Genomic DNA, 17390 nt, shown 5'->3' with positions numbered 1-17390 from the left:
CCTACTAGCAGAGAACAAGTTATTAACAGTATTTGAAGTATTTTTAAAATGTTGTACAAATTAATTCTATATTTCTTCTATGATACATTAACTTTTTATATCACTTAGATATCATCATATCTACTGCTTTCTCTTTGTCTGGAACTAGAATAAAGTGGTTTCAATGTTAAAAAATATATAGCATCATTTAGAGGAGATTAAAAATATTATAAATATGTTTTGTTAAATGTTTCTGTTGTAGAAGCTCAGATTTCTTTATTTGTGTCAATTTATTGCAAAGCACTTGTACTTTATTTAATTAAAAAAAAAAAAGAGTAGTAAGAAGAAGATAATTCCAGCAGATTTCTAAGTGGAGATTACTCTGGTAATCATATGATACCATGATACAGCCAGTTTTGGGGCAGGCAACAGGCTCAATGTTTTATTTAGGTACCTTCTGGCCCTATTTAGGTAATTACATAAAAGATATTTTGAAACAACCATTCTGCTACAAAATGCTCATAGTTCAAAGTCAGCTTTTAGTAATAACAAACAATATTTGTTATCAAATCTCCTATGGGCCAGCCGCTATATTACAATGAGTATCAATCCACCCCCTTAAAATGAATTTTAGAAGGTATCTGCATGCAATATTAGTACTGACCATTTTTATTCTCTGAAAGATGAATAGAAGTTAGTTTTAACTCCAGTAACTTATTATTTTTACTTATTTTTTCCTGTGTTAGTAGTATTAGTTGATAATGTAGCAAACTAATGTAGTTGATAGTACAGTTGATAATACAGCAAAATAGGTATAGCTGTTAATATAGTGACATTTCCTTTTTGAAAGAAATGTGGAAACTACTAATGCTAGAAAGTGCCACTAATAAATTGTGTTCCTGTTTTACAGGTGAAAAATTAGTAATTTCATATCTTATTCTGAAGAAATATGATTTTGGGCAGAAGTGCAGCATTTAATGTCTCTCGTTCAAAAGAAAGCTGCAATAACTGCCATCTAATTGCTGAACGATTGCAGCTCACATTTCCAAAATCTTGTCCAGAAAGCCTCCTCAGATGCCTGAAGCTCTGCAGCTGCTCATGTGTTATCATTCTGGAATAGCTGAGCATCTAGGGACTCATTTCTTGCCTATACCTGTCTGAGGGGCTCAGGCTTCAGGATGCCATTCATTATTCATGAGGCTAGAGAGAAAATGGAGCTACAGAGAGTGCATAGGGAACATTTGCCAGGAAATTTGGGAAGGAATGTTATTTTTGATGCTGCTCTAGGTGATTATAGGCATTTTACTTCAGATGGAGAAAATGAAAGTAAGGCACTATAAGTATGGATCTCCATGCTTTGTGTTCATATGTTTTACTACATTATATTGAATAGACATCCAGAAAGCTGAAGTTTCTATAGCATTTATACTGTATATACACCTATAGTAGGGTGCTCAATATTGCTCCAAGCTCTGCTTATGACTTGTGGTGACAGAATTTGCTTACCTTATTGTGGTCCTTCATTTCTTTGCTGCTTGTTGCCCCAATTAATTAGTTTTCTTCTATTCGTTTATTCACGTTCCCTTGGTGAAGCCCTTTGAGAAAAACAAGAAAATAGAGCCATGGTAACTGTGTGATAATAGCAGTGGCTTAGTTCAATTTAATATCACTGTGTTATTCTGTAGCAAATTATGACTAATTGCTTCTCTTCTGCTCTGTTAGTCTGTGAGAAGGCCAGCATCACAGAACACTAAGTGATTGCTCTCTTCCTAGTTGCTGTAAGCTTATATAAAAAGAAAATTTTGGTGACTGAGGTATGGCTGGTAGGTGAATCAAGTGTAGTGATGAAAGGTGTTCCCATCGCCGCCTCCTCTTCAGTGTTAAGGATTACAATTTTCACCTCAGGTGTAATGTGCACAAACAGCCATGCATCTGCAGATCTTGTGGAAAACTCTTCCTTTTTGCCTTCTTCAGCAAACAAAAATTGCACTTAGATAAATTCTTGGAACGTCTTTGTCTGGGTTTATCATGTACAGTTCCGACGTTTTATTCCAATAATACAATTTCTCCCTTTCTTCCTTAGTGCTAAAAACTACACAATGGCTCTTTAATATTTAATTGATGATATCATTTTACAGGTTTTAGTTTAAAGGTAACCATAGCACAAACACATTCATTATTAACCGCTGAATAGCAGCGTAGGTTCTTGGGAATCCTCTCTGGCTTAATATGAGAATCCTCATCAGAAGAAAACAGCGCTGGTATTGTTGTTAAGCGTGACAAACTGGCAGACCCGATGGACACCACCCTGGAACAATGCAAACTGCTTATATCAGTGGAAGAGACCATGTTTAAGGGTGAGGTGAAGGCAGAAAATGAGAGGCTGTCAAGGAAAGTGCGGTTCCGTGTGGCATCCTCACACAGTGGCCGAGTGCTGAAGGAGGTCTATGCTGATGGGGAGGCCACCGACTCACTGGACTCTGAATACACCAGCAGCTCAGAGACTGACCAGACCAGCCGGCTGAGCGAGGTAGAGGGCCAGCAGAATGGGCATGGTGGCTCTGAGTGCGATGAAAATGAAAATGAGCAGGATGACTTACTCATTTTAGTCCGAGCCACGAAAGAGAAGGGTTTTGGTACAAAGCGAGTCAACATTCTCAGCAAAAATGGCACAGTCAGAGGTGTCAAGCACAAAGTCAGTGCTGGTCAAGCCCTCTTTGACAACTTGTCAAAAATATTTCAGGTAAGTGATGCAGTTCAGCTGGCTGCAAGCCCAGCATCTGTCTCTTTCAGCTCCTCACATTATTATTTTCCTTTGTCCAGAGCTCTTTCATTGATGATTTTTCAGACTCTGAATTCAGTTCTGCCTCATTTCCCTTGCAATCCACTGGCTGCTCTTGCATGCAGAGGCTCATTGCTCTATGAAGTTTTTCTTTCAAAACTGACCTAAAATGTGATGACTAGGACGGGGTATGTTGTGTTTCCTATGTCAGAATCAGGAAAGAAATGGAAGAATTAACCAGAGATCTGCACAGTTCATCTGTATGGAGACGTGTTGTGTTTCCACTCCTGTTATATTAATTCTAATGAGTTTGCAATATAAATATGTATACTTGTAAATTCCATTGTGTTTAATCTGCAAAGTAGATCAAATTAGATGCAAGATGGCAGCAATGACTGTTTTCCCACATGAAAATTTCAGAGGAATGAAATCTTAGTTGGAGGTCTCTTTCATTAATGTCTGTTTTCCATTCACTTTATTGAAGGAGCAGAATATCTGTATTTGAAACGGTATATGCCACATTTACCCCTCAGCTAGAGAAAGGCAGATCTCAAAAAAAAAATTGAGATAAAGTTCTAAAAATGTTACTTAATATATATAAATGATCTAGATATAATATTCAGGTCTTTAAATCTTTAATATTCAATCAGAAGAACAACAGGTGTGGAAACAAACTCTAAAGTTTGTTATAACCCAGGATTACACTGCTCAATTTAAATTGCCTATAGTTTACTTCAATGCATCATTCTTAAAAAAAGTGTGCAGTTCTAAAACACGAAGATTTTGATGATAGTAATTATTGCTCTTTTGTATTAAAATGAAACATTCTAAAAGTTCTTTGTTACTTTGAAATTGTCATTTCATAACACTTTAGGAATGGCTGCTAACTGACACTGTCTTGCTACTATATATGAACTTACTTCCTGTGCAGTACTTAGTATTCCTGTCCAAAATGATGTTTATTTGAGAGATGGCTGTAGATGGAATAGCTGTAATGCCTGTATTTATCACAGAGCAGTCACATAGCTTGCTTTCCCTATATGTATTAATTGGAGGCTTTCCCTACTCTGACAGAATGAGGACTCAATGAGGACTTCTGTAATTAAGAATGAGTTAAGAAGTCTTAACTGGGGAATGTCTGTGTTTTCCAGCCCTGATTCTAAATCCCATTCCATGTTGTTTTGCTACAGAGTATACTATCTCACCTCACTACCAGCCTCATTACCACATAAATTCTTCCTTCTACTGCATCACTGACACCAAGCTAAGAAATTTGAATCAACAAAATAAATGGAACCGTCTGTAGGCATTTACACCTCAATTAGCAACTCTCTTGTCTTGCTGTTTCTATCTCCAGTTCTAGACTCGGAGTTTCAGGGACTGAAGTTAATATTCTTGGATAGTAATGAAGTTTTATTCCTAGCAGATCAGCACTATCTCTGTGAGATGTTTTGCCAGAAGAAAGGAAGGCTTAAGAGTAGTCATAGCTATCTGATAGCTTCAGAAAATGATATATAGTTAAGTCAACCATAGCTGTCCATAATAAGATCTGGTAAAATAATAACTTAAAAAGTGATAAGGATTTTTAATTTGTAGTATTTTACAATATAAGAAACTGGGAAAATTAACCTAGATGGAAATGAACAACAGTTCTTTGTACAGCGGTTAAATAGATTTAAGAAACTAGAAGCACTGCAAAAGCAATAATAATACAGATTTTGAAGGCAGACGAGGACAATGTATGGGGAGAAGTACAGCTTCTTGCTTAGGCAGATCTAGATGCCTGATTCCTAGAACTGTGTAAACTTACCTCAAGCGCCTGTGGATCAAAGAGATATATTCAATGATGCAGAGAACATTGAGATTTAAGGCTTTGTCACAAACAAGTTCCTGTTTCTCAGATAAAATTTTAAAGTGTACTGAGAATGATTGTTTGCATATCTTTTAAGTCATATAGTGAACCAATTTTCTGTGCTACATGGTAAGCACAGAGGAGAGCAAAACACAAAGTTTGTATTTGGTGCTGATTGAAAATGGCCTGATCTTGATGTGAAATAAGATCATACTCTATCTAGATTCAAATGAGTAACAACTTTTAGGATGATGTTGTAGGATAACTTCTTGTTTTCTGCAAGTATGTTCTGGACAATTGATTTTGCAGTAATACCACTTAAAGAGCAACAAGAGTTCTCCATTCAAAGATTCAATAAAATAGAAACATCTATGTTAGAAGATATAAATGAAAAAAAATCTCTCAATCTGGGCACTTTCCTAAATTTTCTTCTTGATTGTGAGGCCATCTGCAGTTACATTCCACTTCTCTTAGGCAAGCAGCACTTAATGTGTAAAAGTAGCTAAGACATATATGGAATCTCTTAACCATGTGAAAAACTTGTCTCTGCCCCTCTGTTGATTTAGCAGTAGATCATCTCATTATACATTGCTCAGAGTCAAAGCAGGTACTTGGAATCTCACGATATATTCATCTTGACAGTCCTGAATCCCAAGTACTGATAAATTCTTGAATGCAAGCACTTAGTATTTAATGGATCATTTATTGACTAAAATGTGCGTGGAAGAAGGCAAATACTGAGCATGAGTGTTTTGTGACCATGAAGTAGTGGTTTTTTTTTTTGAGCTTTTCTGCAGCATCATTATTATGATTCTTCAAATTACATCTAGGAGTCCCTCTACTATCCTATTATCCAAAATCTCCAAGTGGGGTAGTGGAGAGGCACTTAGTTCAGACAATCTAGGGATAAAAAGGAATTTGTTAACTGAGCTTTGTTAAGTCATTTAGTCAAGAGCATAGATGTCTGAAATTCAGAAATATTGTAGTATACCTGTGATAAAAGCACTCGTGTATTTTTAATATTCCATGGAATAGTTGTCCTTTAAAATATTTTTTCCACAATTGCTAACCACACTCCTTCTACAGAATTAGTTCAGGCAGCACTTCCCCACCACACTCTTATCCAAAAAACTTCGTATTTTCTGGAGTTCTTGGAAATGTGAGTAGTATGAAATATGTAATACAGGAAATATTTATAGGAAGAAATTTTGTTATTATTGTTTGATAAAACTCTGTTCTGAGTAAGAATGTCTACTGCCAAGTAGATGTGCATCCTCAGCTATGTATTTCTGCAACCATGTGCTGAGCACTTCCATCACCAGCACAACCAGGGACCTCATTTCTGCTGTGCCATAAGATGATAAACTAGGTCCAACATATTGGCCTGTCCAACAACTATCCTGTGTCCTTGTCAGTGAGATGTCTCCATGGTACAAGGCAGAACAGCATGCATGTGGGTTGTCAACTCAGTTCCAAGGCAGGACATGCTAGGGGCAGAAAGATGAGAAGAAACCAGCCCAAATCACCTTCTGGGATGCACAGTTTATGTGGCAATCTCTCCAGTTTTTTCAGTGCAGAGGCAGCTGCCACAAGGAGAACATTCCTGTGGCAGGCATCTTCCAAAGGGGCAGGCAGCTACAGCTCCCCAGCGTACAGCCTATCTTATCCAGAGCTCAGTCCATCCCAATACCAAGTCCAGCCCATACCATCCTGCAATCCTGCCCACGTGTCCTCTACATACACCTCATGTGGGACCTGAGGGGCAGCTCATTCTTACGGGCTGCCGTGATTAAATGGTTGGAAACATTTTACCCACAAGAAATGTGCACAGTTCAAAAAACTGAATAATGGAAAGGAACAAGAGCTCTTGGCCTTCCTGTTCACACACACACTCAAAATAAGTGAAATTATCTCCTGCTGAAACATTAAAACTGACAGCTCCAGCAGCTCTGGAGCTGGGGGTCTGACCTGCTAGTTGCTCCCATAAACCTCTTCTCTGCATATCTAAAATAATTATCTTACATCAACACATTACTACTTTATTTTTTTTTTTTTATATTTAACTTACTTTTGAGCACTTAAAATATGATGCATGATGGATGCATCCTGTGTTATCCTGTAGAAAATTAGAACAAATTATTCTTGTTTCCTTGAAATAAATGGCAAGCCAAAATCCTTGAGTTCCCTGGCACTACTAAGTAGTGCAATGATCATTTCATGCCAGAGCTGGTTTCCCACCCAGTGTGTGCAGTGATGGAACTCAGCCAAAGGCTTCACACAGGTCTCCCTCATTTTCACATTTCGGCATGTGTCTCTTCCTCTAATCTCATGCTTATACACTTCTCTGGCCTTCCAGCATACTCTGAAAGATTTCTTTCTGCTAAATTAGCTACAGATCTCATGTTCAGGCTGGGCTGCTGACGTCTATTATGAAAGGACAAGCCTAGTTAACAAACCTGATTAATGCCTTTGTGAATTCTGCATCAGAAGGGATGAGGGAGAAGAGAGACATAATGTGTTTGCTTAAGTTGCGCTGGAACTTTAGTTAAGTTTGCACTGGATACCAGTGCAGTATTTCAGGCAGAGCTAACATTTAAGGTTTCAAAGTACAAGTCAATATTCAGTGAGATAAAACTTATTAATACTTAGAGAAAGAAATGGGAAAGAGTTAAGAATCAGGTGGAAGTTTGTAATGAGAACGAGAGCTTCTGAAGTGGTTAGATGTGTAGTCCCCTCTCTTTACTTGTTAGTGACCTGGAACAATGAATACACCTCAGGACATGCAGATCTTATGAAACTAGAAGGGCTGGCTAACACCAAATCACAGAGAAAATAAAATGAAAGATAGCAGCAAATACAATGATCTTCCAAAGAAGACAGATGATGCAAAATCACTACCATTGAGAAAGTTACATTTGTAAAAAAAAGTGATTTCCAGAGCTGGTTGCTGCACAGCCACTACCTAAAAAATGTCAGAATAGCAGAATAATTAAGGTTAGAAAAGTCCACTAAGATCATCTAGTCCAATTATCAACCCATCTCCACCATGCCCACTAACCATGTCCCTCAGTGCCATATCTTCATGTTGGTTGAACATCTCCAGAGATGGTGACTCCACTACTTCCCTGGTAGCCTGTTTCAGTGCATTACTACTCTTTCTGAGAAGAAATTTTTCCTAAAATCCAACTTGAACCTTCCCTGGTGCAACTTAAGACCATTACTAGATGTTTAGGCCTGTGCACTTTTAACTGGAGCCTGGAATTGGTCAGTACTTAGAATATTAGTATTTATTTTTGTCATGTTCTCCTTTAAATCAGCAATAAAACACTGAACTCAGATAAGACTTATTGGACCGTTAATGATATTTTAATATTTGCCATTATTGGACTTGTAAAACACATATTTGACTTAAGATTCAAAATGATGAGTAATCAGACTATAAACTACATAAACCTCTGGAAGTGTTGTATAGGCTTTGAGTCCAACAAGATTAAGCTGTCTGTTTTTAGAAAAAATGCAGGTAAGAGAAGTCTTGATTTTCCAATATACTCGTATTAGGAAGCTAAGCAAAATATCCACAGTTATATTTGTCACCCCTTCAAGACAGAATCAGTAACTGAAAAAAAAATTACTAGGCTTTTATGCTAGCAGTCTGATTAGCACATCCTGGATGTCAGTCTAACCTGCCAGCACACTGCGAAGCCTCAAAATTGCTGTGTGTGCGTGTGGTGTTGTGATCCTTCCCCAAAACAGGTTGAATGATGCTTCCCAGCACAGTCTGTAAACAACCTTGATGTTCAAGTCTCAAGCATAGCCAGGTTCTGCCAGGAACAGGATGCAGACAGCAGTGAGAAGATTGTTTTGGACTCTGCAATTTATCCTTTTTGCTGGTGAGAAAGCAGCTTCTAACAATGGCCCCAGCAGGTCATGCAGCCCACTGGAAAAAGCAGAGGTACTCCTTTGTGAAGCCTACACCAGATGGCTACTTTCCCAGAGTGATTTGTTAATAAGCCTCATCCCCTGGCCTTTTTCTTTGCATAACAAAGGAGAGAGCAAAGAAGTTAAGCTTATGCTGCAGTGAAAATTTATTGACTGGATACATATATGTAATACTAGAGCCAATTATGACTTCAGGTATAGATTAAAAAACTCCAAAATGAAAAAAAATAGGCTTCTGAAGAAGGACTTCATCCAAAATTGATTTTCCAAACCACCTTGTCTGAAAGGCAGTAACAGTCTTTTATTAAATGAAAATTTGACTAATGATCTGCCTTGGCCATGCCTCTGAATCACATCATTGACAGGACCTGACAGCTCCCTCCTACACACCGTGTGTGAACCACAAAACAGGCTTTCCCTTGCCTGCTTCACCTGCAGGTCTTCATGCAGTAGGTGTCCTCTGAGCACGTGCAGTGAATCTGATCCTACACAAAATGCATATAAGCAGATGCTTCTTTGCTACAGAATGTGTCTGCAGGAGGCAGTGGTGGGAGTTGGGCTCCAAGTGAGGCTGTCACAAGACAGCATGAATAAGTTACTGGGGCAGGAGTGGGGGACAGGCATGCTGACTCTCAGCTTGCCATCCCAAATATTATAGTTCAGCATCATGCTCAATTCCTGTTTCTTTATTCCTCCCACTTAAGCATTATAGCGTGATGACATTTGTTTAACATGGAAGCATATTAGAAGACCCTGTAACTTGCTTGTTAGGGACCAGAGGCAGAGATGAGATTGAATGTATGTAGACATGATTCAAAAGACTGCAAATAGAAACGTTCTGCCACTTCTCTGTATGCCTTCTTTTTGAAAGAACAAACTAGTGTACTTGCTCTCTGGCAATGAACATGAATGCCAAATGGAACGTGATGCCTCCCGACTGTACTGTGCAAGATTCCTAAGCATGCTGGCCTTGGGAATTTCTCTGAACTGAAGAGTCATAAGCTGAGACATTTAAGGTGAAAATGCCATATATGTTTCTCATCCTCTTGATCTAAGTTACGTGAACCATCCTATTATGTTAATTACCAGTATCAGTTTTGTACATTCACTGAGAGCAAATTAATTACCTCACAATCAGATACTTAAGGGTCTTCACTGCACCTGAGTATCTCAGGTGAGGTATATTTTAGTTATATTTGCGATCAAGGAAGGAAATATTTTGCTACATTGGCCCAATTTGTCACTAGTTTGTACAATCACACAGCTGTGCAACTGCAAAAATATGATTATGATGAGGACAGAACAAATCTTTTTTTTTTTCCCCCCAGAAATATTAGTTTCAAAGAGTGAGGAATTTTATGTACTTTGGTGGTGTGGTTCTGCAATCACATACTAAAGATTTCATTTCATGCCACAAAAGGCATTGTACCTGTTAGCAAATTAATTATACTACAATTCCTTGTAGTTCAGAGAACCTAGAATTTCTTCAGTTCTTCATTAAGATTTGCAAAATTGATATTTGCAAAATCTAGTTAGACAAACACAAATGTATGTGTGCCATATAAATGCTCTGTTACAGTGACCCAGGAAAACTGCATTTTAGCAGTTGCCCAAAAGCACATTTCAGGAATCACCTGCTGCCAGTTCAGTTGTCATGTAGGTGTCATTAAGGACTACCTTCCTCCTTAAGGGAGAAGAAATGAAGTAATGCATTATTTACAGATAACATTTGCTGGACAGTTCTAGTATGTCAACAGCCTGCTCTGACATTTGTCTGGTACTGCTGACAGTTTATTGCGCCAGCACAAGGTGTGCTATTAGCAGTTTGGAACAACTAAATGGTTAAAGAGATGCTGCTTTTTTTGCCTGGAGTTTTAATCTGTGACAGCTAAGTTTGACAACCCATAAATCTTTAGCTTAAGTGCAATAAAATGTGCTTTAGAATGTAATTTGTCAGAGAGAAGAGTATTACTTTCATGCATGAAGACATCCACGCTAGGTAGTACAAAGCACAAAAGTAAAATCTTACTAAAAATCTTCTAAACCTTATAATGTAAATAGTAATTAGGGCAGCATCCTCAGGCTGGTGATTTGGAAAACAGGTATTAAAAAATACAGCTTTTCAGCCAAAATGGCAGATCTTTGCACACTTGTATTCTGGAGAGCTTGCTACGGTATGTCTTTATGCCTTCAATGATATAAAGCAACAGAAATGGTCACAGATGAGCAGCTAGAGTCAGTGAGATCTAATTTCACACATGATAAGAAAGACGACAGAAAAGCCATCTGCATTGCTAGTACAGATTTTGGAAAATAATTTTAACAAACCTAGTGCAATTTTTCTTTGTAAGAATATCTAGAGACAGCATCCATCAGAAATGTCAAAACAGTATGTCTTCTGTACCACAGTAACACCACATGCAAACTTGCTCACTCCCCTCATTACAAAGAAAAATAGGAAAACTTACTGGCCATTATTGCTACAAAGGTAAAGCTAAGTGCAATATTTTCTCTTGCAATGACAAATCACTCAATTTGCTGGCAAAGAAATACCTTTTTTAGGGTTGAAGACTGATACAAGTTTTAAAGACATTAAGAATAGATAAGAGTCATGCAATATTACTTAGTAAATATCTATTTCCATGTGCAACTTCTGTGGTGAAGAAAGCAGTCTGTTTCTACAGCTGCCTTTAAAATAAAATGTTCTTTTCCTGCCTGGCTGCTCACATCCCAGATGACAAGGACTCTCCCTCCTGGCCATGCAGACAGCTGTGAAGCATTTTATTCAAGTGTAAAATGTCACAAGAGACAGACCGATAGTGACAACTGAGAAGTTCTAACCATTAACAGTAGAGTTCCTTCCACATATAGCAGGTCTTAGAATCTGTTTCTGGAGAACATCCCTTTCCAGGTGTGGGCCAGTGCCCTTAATCGTATCTCCAAACATGCACTGGGAAAGTCCAATTGCTCTTCTAAATTCTACAGTAGTCCAAAAATATAACCACCAACTCAGCCCCTCCAAGGCATAAACTTAGACATTCGTGATGATTAAAAAAAGACGCCTCCTAAACTATTTGTTCAGAAAATAGATTGCTCAAATGCCTTCAAAATTTTGCAGCGGTGGTGATGGTAACTGCTAGATGGTCAGGCTTTTAACAACTTCCTTAGTGCATCATGTTCTCATAAATATTCATGAGAGAGACTGTGGACTGAAAGAGTACTCTTTCAGCTCAATATTCGCAGCTGCATATAGGTGACATTGTCTTTTTGTTGCCACTGACTAGGAACAGTATAAACATGTAGTGTCTTCTACCAGATAATTTCATCCACAGTAGCTCTAGCAGTTTACCTTTTGAAGTAATAACAGACACTATGTTAGAATAAGTGTTGTTACAGGTATAGAATCATAGATCACTCAGGTTGGAAAAGACCTTGAAAATCTTCAAGTCCAACCATGACCTAACCAAACTACCCTAACAATATATGTTTGATGCAGGAGATTGATTAATATCTATGCGAAGGGAAAATGGAAGCATTGCTCCAAAAGAAAAGCGGGTAAACTATCATAGCAACTGCATTTACATTAATATTCTTTGTCCACAACACATTTATTATTGAAGGAATATTACTGTTGGAAATGAGTAATAATAACAACTTACATTTAAAAAAAAAAATAAATACATATTGCCCACGTCCTGATTCAGACCAGAGCATTAAGCTCACATTGTCCTTGCTAAAAAATGTTATTCCAATTGATGAAGTGATATATATACACATTATAACTACATCAGCAGACATTTTGTCTAACAGGTGGAAGAACTGGTAGGAAGGATACAACCTGTCACATTCTGATTTTCAGATGTTTCATCTATCTGGTTAAAAATACCAAAAAAAAAAAAAATCCTACAGCTTAGGTTTTTCTGGCAACAATGTCTATAATTGTGCACTACTGAGATTCTTTTTTGCTCACACAGTAGTGGTGGATGAGTCATCTTCCCCTTTTTGTACATCCAAGCTGGCAGTGACAGTACAGGTTATTCCAGGGCAGAGCTAGTTTATGTATGCTGTCTAGGAGCTGCTCCTTTGTCTGCATGAAGGTCTCCAGCTCTACCTTTCTTTTAGGAATCCATCATAATAGAAAAGGAATAAAACACCATACATGTGCAATGCAGATGTATCTTTAATATAAAGTAAGATCTTGAGTGTTTAACTAGCAATTAATTACTCAGAATTTGAAGCATCAAAGGTCTAGATATTAAGTAACAAGGAGATAGTTGAGAGCACAGTTGCAATTTTGTTAAGTAATTTAGGTCCTTCATCACTCAATACTAATACAGAACTAAGTGCTAAAACTTGAAGAGTTTCCTTTTCACCACTTCCACATACTGAATGATATGGTTCTGTTGTTTTAGGGCAAGGCAGAGTCAGTGCTCTGTCAAGGCTTTTCTTAGGCAGTGGACAGCTCAACTTTGCTCTTCGTTTCACTCAAAACATAGTGCTGGTATAGCGCTCTGCATGCATCTAAAAAATTGCATTTTTCTTAACCATGTAGAAAAAAGATAACATAACTTGTTAAAGGTTAGCTTGCTTTATCTCAGCCCAGATGAGTAGAATTTTCAGGTAGAAGTTAAGTTTTATAGAGCCATGGGAAAGAAAAAAAAAAAATAAAAATCACACCATGTTCCACTTAAGTGCCAGATATATGGAAAAGAAAAGGAAGCACACAAGGAGACTGATGGTCTCCCAGTTTTTGCTCAATATTTCTTATGAGTCTCAGAATCTCAGTGCATCTCATTCTAGATGCCATTCATAGGAATAAAACAATGAGTTCTGACAGAAAGCTTGATATCTGCCAGATTCAAAAACTCCAGGGCATATTCCAAATCAAAACTAGACTTCATTTAAAAACCTTTTCTCTGATTTTTACAGAAACATTTAAGCTGCAAAAGACCTTCAAGCAGCAAGTTCAATGCTTTATTGAACAGTAAGGTAAATTAAAAAGAATGGATTATGATTGAGTTTTCTCCTGCTGCTAATTGCAGTTTAGAAGTGGTACCTTAATCCATTTATGCTATTCTGCTCTTTTACTGATGTCTGAGAGAGCAGAAATAGTTCTGTTTTGTAAGACAGACTGACCCCAGGGCATAATTAACTCACAATGTAAATTTCCAGCTGATTAAATCCAAATGACAGGAGCTTTCTTTCATGACAGTTTGTACTTGTGCATTATCTTTATCACTAGGAAAATTACCAGTTGCAGCACTGGTACAAATAAGATATAGGTCATGGACTATTCTTTTGTTTTGTATGATTTTTCTTTTTTGTGGTATATTGAAGAAACTCCATGCATCATATGAAGCACATTTTGGCAAAGACAACAGAGGTATGTCACATCATGAATGGGATTCCAGCTACCAACCAGTTTGTTCTCCAGTGAGCAACTTGATGAATTCCATCTGCAAGAAGCTCAATAGACTGGAGTTCACCTGCATAGGCCAGCAATACCTTTTAACTTGATGAACTGTAGCTGATGTTTGGAAACTGCAGAGAGGATCACTGTGTGAGCTAACTGCACCTCTGTTTAAGTGTAAAATAATTATCAGAGATCAATATATGTTATTATTGCCTTACATGCCTCTTCAGCATGTAAGATTACCCACGAAATATTTTAGAAAAGACTGAAGGATTAGTGAAAGACAGGAGAAAGTATAAAGAATAATTATTTCTTAAAACAGAAATCAATCTGACCAAGTAGGATGGTGTAGCAATCTTTTCTTTTAAAATTCATGTACCTGCAAACAAAAATAACAGTTTCCCAAAGTTGTTGCCAATTTAAAAAGAATTTAAAAAGAAATTGGCAAGAGCAGAAACTAGTTTTCATAACAGCACTTGCTGCTGATCAACACGATCCTGCAGTATGAAATGTTCCACTGAGGGAAGCAGCAGTGATTATAGGCAGATAGGAGCAGCATGCTCAAACAGCTCTCACTCAGAGCCATGCTGTTTGCTGACTTTTTCACATGATCTGAGGTATCAAACAGCTTTATCTTTATCTGGCAGCCCTCAGCAAGCCCTGATCTACTTCACTACTGGCTAAAACCATCCTTAAAAGATATTCTCAAGTAGGACACAAGCTTTCCAATAATCCTACCTGGATAGGCAACTGAAGACTCAGATATCTTGAGCAGCGTGATAAATAAGGAAGAGTAAAAGCTGTCTTATGGCTGAAGAAGATAGGATTTGGTCCCTGAAACTGAGCACGCTGTTTAAGACAAATGTATTGTGCTTTTTTGTAGTAATTCAGTGTGTCATTATGATAAGTTCAAGTCAATCTTAGAACTGACTTGTCAATTAAGAGTCAATTGGACTCTTAACAGAGTTCAATTAGGTACTAGGATACAACATTTCTACTTCAGACAAGAAAAAGTATTTGAAAAATCCTACTCATAATAATAAAAAGGAAGCCCAAAAGAAAACCTAATATGTGAACTGATAGTAATTTAGCATGCAAGAAAAGCAGTTAGTAATTTATTAGGTTCTTCAGACATGTATTCAAACATAAGCAAGTAAGAATAGATAAAGTTCTGTTTTTGGGTAATTGACCAGACACTGAACACTAGTCAGAGCTCTTTCAAGTTGACCTACATACTCTTTTATTTGAAGCCCACCTTCTTCTTTAGACTTGAACTAGAAAATAAAAAGACCCAGAAAAAAAGTATATAAAATTAAAGCTTGTTCGAGAAAATCCATTCTATTCTATTGAATATCCTCTCTCATTTTATTCGTTTCTCAGTGTTACCAGCAATAAACAGAGAGGTGAAATAAATGCTGAACAAATGTTTAATAACAGTTCTTCTCCATACAGCTACACATAACTTTTATTACCAAGCAGTAACTCAACTGTTAAGCAATAGGAAATTAAACAGTGGAGATATCATCAAGAACAAAACCTCACTCTTAGATTTCCAGGACTTGAAAATAATGTGAGTATTAAATGCACAAGTCTGAACAATTTACATGATCCATCTGTGATTCATTGTTTCAGTCCTCTGGCCTGCCTCACTACCTCCAGAAGCAGCTTTAGGTAGGCAGATGCTATGCAGCTCCAGTCATACATTTTTAATTTACTGATGGCAACATTTCTTCAAGTAACATGTAGTAGACTTTTTTCCCCCCCCCCCTCTTAAATTAGTTAGTTATATTTGCAAGGAATTTTGGAGAAGTAGCAAAGATCTTCTAGTTTGTCTGTTCTCTGTTGTGTTAGTAGACACAGAAAAATTGGAAGAATTATATGCTATGAATTTATCATCTTTGTTTGCCTATTTTATTTGGCTTTCCATTTTTCCAGATATTTAAATGTGTCTATACTTTTCTCATGTCTAAAGCACACTGCATAAACTGCCACAGACACATTCTGTCTTTAGAGCAGCAGATAAACTGCCGTAAGTGATTAATGTAGAAATTCAGATCTTTTCTTTTGCTTTCTTATTAATGTAATACATAAATTCTCAGAAGTATAACCTGAAAGCTCTGCATAGATCAGGCATGCTACTGGAGATAACGTGACTTTAAATACAGTGAATGTTCAGACCCATAAACAGTCACATAGTTCATAGAGCAAAATAACATTACACTGTTTAGTAAGCATTGAGCCTGGGTGCAGCTGAATTCACTTCTAGACCCAGATTTTGTCAACAATTTATATTTAAGGAATTACATGCACAAAATCAAACAAGATGGGACCTTAGCAAGGCTAAGAAAACCTAAAACTACTAATCTAAGAGGTGATCTTAGGGAAGCTAACAAAGTCTAGAATAAGCAACTAGTCACTTACCAAGGATCTGAATTAGAAAGGCATCTTGATGTCAAGGTGTAAAGGATTTTTTTGCAGGCATAATCTCAAGAAGCATCCCTGCTAAGGGAAAATCCTATTATACAGCCAGCTACCATGCAAGAGAGCTTTATAGAATGGCCTGGGGTTGAAAAGGACCACAATGATCATCTAGTTTCAACCCTCCTGCACAAACAAGGCCACCCAACCACTGGTCCAAAGCTTAAAAGTAGGCCTTGGGTGCTCACTATTTATGGGGTAGGATGATTGCTTTGCATGCTCAATTGGTCCTCAGCTATCAAACCAGGTGTCTGCTATCAATTGTTTCAGTCCCCAATTTGAAGCAGATTTGTGGCTGTTAATCTGTTTTAGAAAGAATGTTATCAGTACTGTTGCTCACTGTCAACCTGTACAAGACTTGTCTGTAAGGTCAGGTCAAAGGAGAAAGTTGAAGGAAGGAAGGTGGTAATAAGGATCAGGGCTGGTGCACTGTCACAGACAAATTGAATAGTTTATAAAAAATCTCAGGTGCTAGCTATGCAATGTCTGTGACTAGGAGTATATCAGATAGAAAGGAGAGGAATGTTTGATTGCTAGGGTTTGGAAGGATTTCAGGGATGGCTTTGAAGGTACACTACAATAGTTTTAAATCCCCTATGTTGACAGAGCTAAAATGGTTAGGTACATGTGTTTGCCTGGGTTCAGAGAATTCCTCAACAATCCTACCAGAAAAGGAAAAAATGCTTTGAATTCATCCCATTTCAGGAATAAACTGTGATTGATAAAAAACTTTGAGGGTTTTGACTCTATCTCATTCTAGTCCAGCTTATGGCACTGGTTTGCACCAGAAAGGCAAACAGATCATTCACAGATGGATTCTGCTACAATTGACAGGACTTTGTTTTAGAGAGAGAGAGGAGAGATTCTTGTTGGGATATTTGAAGAAACTGAGCCTGCCCAATTTGTTACCCACACAAGTCTTAAGATAGATATGTATTTCTTCTATT

At 37.5% G+C, this 17390-nt stretch overlaps 1 protein-coding gene across 2 annotated transcripts in view; it reads left to right on the top strand.

The window, feature by feature from the left end:
* The first annotated feature begins 2275 nt into the window (after nt 1–2275).
* The window catches only part of GRXCR1 (glutaredoxin and cysteine rich domain containing 1), a 32530-nt gene continuing 17415 nt past the window's right edge, over nt 2276–17390 (top strand). The window contains exons 1-2 of one of the 2 annotated variants that reach the window (XM_003205851.3): nt 2327–2722; nt 5218–5220. In XM_003205851.3, the coding sequence (XP_003205899.1) occupies nt 2327–2722; nt 5218–5220 (399 nt within the window). Of the gene's footprint in view, nt 2723–5217; nt 5221–17390 lie in introns of both variants that reach the window. The other variant, XM_085221919.1, reaches the window with a different exon arrangement.

The sequence above is a fragment of the Meleagris gallopavo genome, chromosome 4, assembly GCF_905368555.1.
Source record: "Meleagris gallopavo chromosome 4, MGAL_WU_HG_1.1, whole genome shotgun sequence".
In the NCBI taxonomy this organism is placed as follows: Eukaryota; Metazoa; Chordata; class Aves; order Galliformes; family Phasianidae; genus Meleagris; species Meleagris gallopavo.
Note: the sequence above shows the minus strand (reverse complement) of the source record. Positions and strands in the feature narration are given on the sequence as shown.